The sequence below is a fragment of the Vicia villosa genome, unplaced genomic scaffold (assembly GCF_029867415.1).
Source record: "Vicia villosa cultivar HV-30 ecotype Madison, WI unplaced genomic scaffold, Vvil1.0 ctg.000339F_1_1, whole genome shotgun sequence".
Lineage (NCBI taxonomy): Eukaryota > Viridiplantae > Streptophyta > Magnoliopsida > Fabales > Fabaceae > Vicia > Vicia villosa.
The window spans coordinates 797,957-807,060 of NW_026705151.1; the positions used below are offsets into that span (position 1 = coordinate 797,957).

Here is a 9,104-nt window from a genome sequence, read left to right on the forward strand (position 1 = left end):
GAGACTGTTGAAAGATTGGGAATAGTAATGTGGGCAAGGAAAAACCAACACAACAAAGACCATACTGCAAGTAGTTTCCTCTGGTAATTCCCATATTGCAATATAAAGACCAACACAACAAAGATCAACATAGGTTGTTGTGTGCAAGCAATGTTGTTTCTCATGAAAAATACAAAACCAGGATGGAGAGTTTGACGTCAAATTCTGGATGGAGTTGAACAAGTAGCTTGTGATTGAATCTTCTAACAAAATCACAATTACTTATCTCTTAAATGTGCTCCTCTCTCTACATAGATTTGAAACACCACATTGTGAGACAAGAGTAATGCATACGTTGGTGTTATCTTCGGTTTAGCATGTCACAGGCATAAAAAAACTTGTACGCTCCACCTTTAAAGTTTTAAAGCTATTAAGAAGGCTTCCAATAAGAGTCAAAATAATGATGGAGTTAAGGTGGAAGTTAAAGTGGAAGGTATGTTTTATGAGTATTGAATGAAAGTTATTGCCCCTTCATTTTTTGCTGAATGTAAAAATCTGTGAGTTTGAGATAATATTTTGATCATAGTTTGGAAAATATACCAGATATGAGGTTTACTAATATTGCTTATGGAGTTTAATCCTAAACAAACTATGGGATAGCAAAAGCTTATAGAGCTCACAGTTCTGAATGGCACATGTTTGTAGTGATAGCTGATAATCTTTAGAAAAATTTTCTATGCATGATGAAAAAAGAGTCACATATGTAGTTTATTGTTCTAAGAAAGTGTTGTATATTATTCAATAAAAATGATGAAAACTTATGAATTGAAAAGAGTTTGCAGAAGTGATAGAAACTTAGTCTCACATCGGTTGTAATAGATACTCAATAAGTGTATATAAACCAATAAAGCATATGATAATCTGAATTAAAAACAGTGAGTGAGCAAGTGTGCTGCTTATTGGGCCGAATCTTGAATGGCTAAGGCCCAACCCTAATATTTTGATAATTTAAAAAATAAATTCTAAAAATTTATTATAAATGAAAACTTATTATTAATAAAAATACAAAAACGTAAAAATAATTGACATAAAAAAAAGAATTAAAAGATATAAATTACTAAAGAAAATTAAAAAAAGTATAAAATTCCATGTGGAATTAAAAAAATAATTAAAAAATAATAAATGCCACGTGGATTGCCACATTGACAAATTGAAGGAATCTTTGGTGAAATCTAGCACTCGGGGGGCTTGACTGATGGAATCTGAGCATTACGAGGGGGTTTTTACAAAAAAAACTTTTACCAGGGGCTTAAATCAAATATCGCTAACATTACAGGGGGATTTGTATATTTAACCCTAAATAAAATGACAAAAAAATTAAAATGCAATTTAATATACAAAACACACAACACACCTAAAATGAAACACACATAACTTAATTAGTACAATAGACTCAACTCACAAACAATCTATTTAATCATGAAACATTTCGAACTTTGTCCATATGTGTTTAACTGGAGAGAAAAAAGTCGATTTTTTTCTGTGTCCAAATCAAATGAACCAAATCTCTATTTATAAACAAAAAAATGATGAATTTTGGTGATTTTTTTTTTAATTTACTATGAAATAATTGACCTCAAATGATTAAGATGAAATATAAATCTAAAAAATCACACCAACCAATAAGATTTTGCCAAGTGTTTTATGTGGCTCCCACTCACTCCTCATTCAACATGTTCAATGATTTCAACACCAGAACTTCGGTGGCGCGTGGTGGCGCGTATTCTTCAGACAATCGAATAGGCTTTATTACTGGTGCTGCAATAATTTAGTCTAGACTAGTTGGTAAGTTATAGTTGCAGGACATGGTATTTCAAAATTTGGCCTGATGAAGTTATCAATGGTTAGCCTTTAAATGGTGAAGTTATTATGCTGTTATTTGTTTTTGAATTTGTAGAGTGGTATTACAATGTGAAGATGCATATTAAAGAAGATGAAGATGCATATCAAAGAAGATGAATATGAAACCTAGAAGGGAAAATTTGAATGCAGAATTTTCCCTCATTTTCTCATTAAACCAACAGTAGTGCAAAGTACAGTTTATATACGGTGTAAATTGGGCCTAAGCTAACTAACTGAGTGATAAGCCCAAAATAATGAAAGATGTAAAAGCCCAAGTAACTTAAGTTTCTAATACCCCCCATAAGCTTGAGGGTATATTGAATATAACTCAAGCTTACAAATGTTTGAATTGAAAAGAGAAGAGTCTAAAGGCTTAGTGAACATGTCTGCAAGCTGTTGGTTGGAAGATACAGGTAATAGTTGGAAAAGTTGTTGTTGAAGCTTTTCACGAACAATATGGTAATCGATCTTGATATGTTTTGTGCGTTCATGGAAAGAAGAGTTGCTGGCTATATGAATTGTAGAAGCATTGTCGCAGTAAAGTAAAGCTGGTTGTTTGAAATGGATGTGTAGTTCGTGCAGAATGTTTGTCAGCCACTGTAATTTGCAAATGGTGGTAGCCATAGAGCGCTATTCAGCCTCAGTTGAGCTTCTTGATATTTTGGCTTGTTTCTTGGATTTCCAGGATATGAGAGAGTTGCCGAGATATATACAGAACCCGGCAATGGACTTGCGCGTCTCCGGGCAAGTTGCCCAATCAGAGTCAAAGAAGGCTTTTAGTTGAAGAGGGGAATTGCCGGGGAAGAAAAGGCCTTGTGTTGGGGATGACTTGAGATAAGTAGCACACGGATGGCAGCGTTGTAATGCAGATCAGTGGGCTTGGACATGTGTTGGCTTAGTTGTTGTACAACGTATGAAACATCAGGACGTGTGTTAAGGAGATATATCAGCTGACGAATGAGTCTTCGATATTTGGTTGGGTCTGTGAGAGGAGTGCCATCAGTTGTAGTTAGCCTTGTGTCACGAGTCATTGGTGTTGAAGCCGGTTTGCAACCAAGGAGTCCAGTTTGAGATAAAAAGTCAAGGGTGTACTTGCATTGATTGATGTGAATGCCGGATTTGTTGCGAGCAATTTCCAGTCCTAGGAAGTACCTCAGAGTTCCAAGGTCATTTAAGTGGAAGTGATGATGGAGAAGTTGTTTTGTATTATTGATGACAGAAATATTGGTGCTTGCAATAAGGAGATCATCAACATATATAAGAACAAATGTAAGAGAAGAGTCAGACTAATTAATGAATAAAGAATGGTCTGAGGAGCACTGTTGGAATTTGTTATCCAAAAGAACCTTAGACAAATTTTCAAACCAAAGTATACTCGACTGTTTTAAACCATAAATGGATTTCAAAAGACGGCAGAATTGATTAGGATAAGATGGTGTAATACCTTTAGGAAGGGACATGTACACTTCCTCAATCAACTCTCCATGCAAGAATGTATTATGAACATCTAATTGAAAAAGGTGCATATTTAAGATGGAGGCAAGAGCAAGTATGAGTATTACAGTAGTGATTTTGATGACAAGAGAGTAAGTGTCAAAGAAATCAATACCTTGTACTTGTTTAAGACCTTGAGAAACTAACCTTGCCTTGTGCCGTTCTAATGTGCCATCTGAATTAAATTTGGTTTTGTACACCCATTTACATCCTATGCATTTCTTACCTGGGGGCAGTGGCATGTATTGCCATGTTTTGTTACTGATTAAAGCTTGAATTTCATCATTCATAGCTTTATTCCAATGAGGATGGATGCTAGCTTGCTTGTATGAAGTAGGGTCAGCAGTAACAGAAATAGAAGATAGAAAATTGAAGTATGCATGGGAAATAGATTTATATGATACAAAATTGGAGATATCATACATAGAATTAGTGGAAGTAGTATTACAGATGAAGTCTTTAAGATGGGTAGGTGCAGATTTAGTTCTGACAGATTTTCTTATATTATTAGAGGCAAATTCAATATCAGCATCAGAATTATTGATTTCATGGGGATCAATGTTGGCAGCATAATCAGAATCATTCACAATAGCAGAATCAGAAGTATGATCAATAGCATATTCAATATTGTTATTAGTATGGTTATTGTTAGGTTCGATATGGTTGCTGCTATCAATATTAGTACTATCAAGAGATTTGTTCAGATTTAGAATGCATAAGTATAATCCAAGTATATCTAGAATGGTCATCAACAATGGTAAGGAAATATTGAAAACCATCTAATGATGGAATGGATATAGGACCCCATATGTCCATATGGACTAAATCAAAAAACTTAGAAGAGACATAATTGCTTAATGGAAAAGATAATTTGCATTGTTTAGCCAAGTGACAAGCATTACAAGCAGGATTCTTATAAAAAGTAATATCATGGAATTTTTTAGACATAGTTTGAAGAACCTCAATGGAGGGGTGTCCTAATCTAAAATTCCACAAGTCATCATTGTGATTGGTATGGCTAGTGTTAACAGAAGCATAGAAATCATGTAAAGGAGCAGCAGTGGTAGATGTATGGGCAATAGGTGTCTTGTGTAAAATGTAGAGGTTATGCATTTGTGTCACAGGGCCAATCATCTTCTTGGTACACACATCCTGAATTTGACAAGAGTTGTGTAAGAAGGAGATGTTGTATCTAGAGGTACTACATAGTTTTGATATTGATATAAGACTGAATTTAAAAATAGGTATGAAAAAGACTTGATGTAATTGAAAAGAGTTATAAAAAATAACAGTTCCACAGAATGTAGCAGACAAACAGGAGCCATTGGGTAAGTGAATTGAAATAGGTTCTATAGCAATAATATTTGAAAAACAATGAATAAAGGGACATACATGGTGTGAAGCACCAGAATCTAAAATCCACATAGAGGGTTGATTGAGAATACTTCCTTTTTGTACAATACCTGATACGAGGGCTGTAGCAGGAGGAGCAGTTTTGTCTGTTGTTGCTTGTGGTGTATCTTTGCGAGATTGTTGGAGTAGATGCACTAAGTGTTTGTAATCTTCTCTAGAGATACCAATGTCTTTATTGTTAGGTTGTGTAGTCTTGGTGTCTGAAGTGTTTTTGGGATTGTTGTTTCTATAACCCAGTGGGAATCCGTGTTTGAAATAACAAGTGTCAATGGTGTGATTAGTCTTGTGGCAGTTTGTGCAAACCATTGCCGGCTTAGAATTGCCTTTGGGTTTAGGTTTAGCAGTGGAGCCAGTTGTGGCAAGAACAGTGGGAGATGGCAATGGTGAAGGAAGAATTTATTGTTGAGCAATTAGGGAATAGACTCTGCTAATATTGGGAAGAGGATCAAGTAAAAGAATCTGGGTACGAATGTTATGATAGTTTTCATTAAGACCCTTTAAGAAACACGTGACGTATTCCATGTGTTTGTAATTGCGACAACCTTAGCTAGATCACAGGTGCAGGGATTAGGGCAAGTGCAAGAAGGTGTAGGTCTAAGATCTTCTAATTCATCCCATAAAATTTTCAATGCAGTGAAATAAACAGATAAGGTGCGGTCTCCTTCTTGTATAAAATGTATTTCACAAAGAAGATCAGAAAACCGAAAGTGGTTACCTCTTATGAATCTTTCACGAAGGTCCTCCCATAAATCGAAAGCGGAATTGAAGTAGATCGTACTTTGAGCGATGTGAGGAGATAGAGTTTTGTTTATCCAAGATAACACCATACTGTTGGCTCGTTCCCAGAGTTCGTAGTTGTCATCGATTGTTGAAGGTTTCTTGATTCTTCCATTTATGAAAGAAAGCTTGTTCTTGGATGTTAGGGCACGACGCATAGACTTGCTCCAGTTATGATAATTGTTATCATCAAGAGGAGGAGAGACAATCGTAGCACCTGGATTCTCGCCAGGATGTAGGTAGTAGGGATCTCGCGGATTGAGTGTGCGATATGTAACTTTTGTGTTAGGTGATTTATGAATTTCAGAATGTTCGGATTCAGAATCGGAAGCCATGGCATTGAGAAGAAAAGGGGGGAGAAATAAGGAAAAAGGGAAATTGATTCAAGGAAGAAGATGAAGCAGAGTTTGTGTGCGGAAGATGATGAAAGAATGTTTTTCTACTGATACCATATTACAATGTGAAGATGCATATTAAAGAAGATGAAGATGCATATCAAAGAAGATGAATATGAAACCTAGAAGGGAAAATTTGAATGCAGAATTTTCCCTCGTTTTCTCATTAAACCAACAGTAGTGCAAAGTACAGTTTATATAAGGTATAAATTGGGCCTAAGCTAACTAACTGACGGATAAGCCCAAAATAATGAAAGATGTAAAAGCCCAAATAACTTAAGTTTCTAATAAGTGATAGTGTTTGGTGTTAACTGAAAGGGGACTAGTAATTTTCCAATTTTATATTATGTAATTTGTTCTGGTGTATGTTCCAGACCAACTTGTTTCAAAGATATTACTTATGCCTGGTTCGTAGTAGTAATATATATATATATATATATATATATATATATATATATATATATATATATATATATATATATATCTTTAAAAAAAAATACCCCAATACAATCATTCCACTATTTAATAATTTTTTTAACACCCATTATAAATGGTCTTAATAAAGTGTTTTTCATATTCTCTCAAAATAAGCATAAAAGTGATATTTTTCCATAAAATGAATATAAAAGTGATTGAACTAGTAAATAATTGTTCATTGGGATTAAAATGAGCATACACATACGTCTAAAGGAGACAAAAACACTCCAAAATTCTCCATAACAAAATATAATAAAAAATGAATTTAAAATATATGAAACTTTTGATTCACACTTGATACTCTAGAAAATTAAAGGTATGCGGTGCAGGGATAACTCCACAAATAATTTTAGAGTAATTATTACTATATTGTATTAATTGCTGCTCTGACACTATTTTCACCTTACACTCGTTTCCTACGTTGATTCCTCTCCAACTTTAAAATTAATAGTATAGAAAAAATTTATGTTTTAGTTTTTTTTTCTAAAGAAGGAGACACACATACATGCCTCCAGCTAAAAATGGTACCACGTAGAAAGAAGCTAACAACTAATAAAATACTATTTTGATATATAATTATTAATTAAAGAAGGTATGAGAACCCATAAGTAAAATACTAAAAAGTCCATATTTTATAGGAGGCAAGTCAATATCAACGCACCCATCATTAAGATATATAAATTCTTTCTTCATAAGTTAGTTGTGTGTTGTACTAGCATTTTGTTTGCAATTAAAACCATACACCAAACTCAACATGTTCACTAAAATAAATTTTATTACATATAACAAACTTCATACAACACTACATAACTAGGTACAACTATTGGAACATGTTTATTGGAGCATGTTGAATAAGATACGTGTGAAAATGAAGTAATTCATAAGAGAAACATTTATGAGGTACATGTGTAAGCTATTAAAACTGTGAGTCCTAAATTGGCAAAGAAAGCCAAATATGAAATCAAAAGTGAAGTCAAATTGGTTTTACAGAACTTTTTCACATGGTCACATATTGGAGTCCAACCCACATGGTCTTCTCCATACTGTCCCACAAATCCAACGGCTGTGGCAGCTGCACATCCAGCTATCAACAACACCGTCATCACCTAATCATAATGTATCATAACAAACATGTCATAATATAAATTAAACTCTCTTAATTTAAATATATATGATTTTCTAATAAACAAAATAAACTTACCAAATCAAACAAAAATAGGAAGAAGTAGTAATCTTTTAGTTGATGTTTTTGTTGCCTCCTCTTCAAAAGATTGAATATGAGTAATAGCACAGACAAGAAACAGACGACACTATTTGCAGCAACAAAGAACCTAGTCACAATGAAAAAAAAAATTTTAAAAAAATAATATATTTTTTTTGTTTATGTAGATGAAAATGAAAAATGGGTTGTGATGAAAATGAGTGTTACTTGAGAGATGAAGAGTAATAAAAGTGAGCTTCAAATTGAAAAGTGTACAGCGTAACGGTTTGGTTGTTGGTGACGGTAACAAGAATTGAAACAGCAGTGAGGATAATGACTAAGATTCTGAGGATGTTTTGGGCCATCATGAAAGTTGTATGATGTTTTTGTAAGGACGAGGTTGTGGTTGTGGTTGTGTTGGATGAAGATGAAGATTTGGGTTCCATCTTGAAGGAATCTTTGGAATCAGCCATTGTTAAGAATAGAGGAATTGGAAGAAAATGACAGAAAAAAGAAACAGGTGGAAATTGAGGCAGAGAGTTAAGAATTTCACTAACTTTTATAGGAGAGAAGTAAAGTGAAAAAGACAAAAAAAGAAGAGAGTGTTAAATGAAATTGATATGGAACGTTGCTCGCATTTAAGAGAAGATGTTGGATCTGAATTAGCTGATTTTAGAGTGGGAAAGAACATGAATTTTTCTCAATGTAGACCGTTAGATATATCTGACGTTCCAGATTTGGCCACGTGTTTAGTTTTTAATTTTATACTAAAGTAGAAATGGAAATGAAAAAGAAAAACAGAATGATGGGAACGGTGGCGAGTTTCAGAACTGCGGAGGCTAGATGCTAGGTGCGATTATGAGAGAATGGGTCAGTGAAATGGGTAAATAAATGGGTCTGTGTATGTTGGACTAAAATAAGATATGAGATTGGATCCGTGTAAACAAAGGCAGTGGTGGTAGGGTTGGAAAAATTAATAAGAGAACAAACTGGTTTTGAAAACCATGTATAACTAGTAGCTTCATGTGAATTTTGTTAATTTTTGTAGTGTTAAAAAACAATCATGAGGGAAACTTTAAACTCATTAGATAGTTAGGTGGATTCACAAATAAACAAAATTACTTTGAATTTTTTTACATTAATTAAAAAACTTAATTATATATATATATATATATATATATATATATATATATATATATATATATATATATATATATATATATATATATATATATATATATATATATATATATATATATATATATATATATATATATATATATATATATATATATATATATATATATATATATATTAGTTTCCATAATACTTTTAGTTTCACATTTCTTTTTTACGGATAAGTATTTCAATTCCATGTGTTTAACAACATTTGAATACTTATCATTCTTAAAAAATAAGATAATTGCAAAATCATCATAATATTTTCTTAGCAACCTAGCTATACT

The 9,104-nt window shown here is 33.1% G+C and overlaps 2 protein-coding genes across 2 annotated transcripts; both read right to left on the bottom strand.

The window, feature by feature from the left end:
- Positions 1-5,285: 5,285 nt before the first annotated feature.
- Positions 5,286-5,900, bottom strand: LOC131626963 (uncharacterized). Its single transcript, XM_058897795.1, has one exon. The coding sequence runs from the start codon at positions 5,898-5,900 to the stop codon at positions 5,286-5,288; it is 615 nt and encodes a 204-aa protein (XP_058753778.1).
- A 1,358-nt stretch (positions 5,901-7,258) lies between these two features.
- Positions 7,259-8,483, bottom strand: LOC131626951 (CASP-like protein 1F2). The gene is made up of 3 exons (XM_058897785.1): positions 7,867-8,483; positions 7,639-7,768; positions 7,259-7,543 (listed from the first exon to the last, which is right to left on the bottom strand). The coding sequence occupies exons 1-3, from the start codon at positions 8,109-8,111 to the stop codon at positions 7,331-7,333; spliced, it is 588 nt and encodes a 195-aa protein (XP_058753768.1). The 5' UTR covers positions 8,112-8,483; the 3' UTR covers positions 7,259-7,330.
- Between the last annotated feature and the right edge of the window lie 621 nt (positions 8,484-9,104).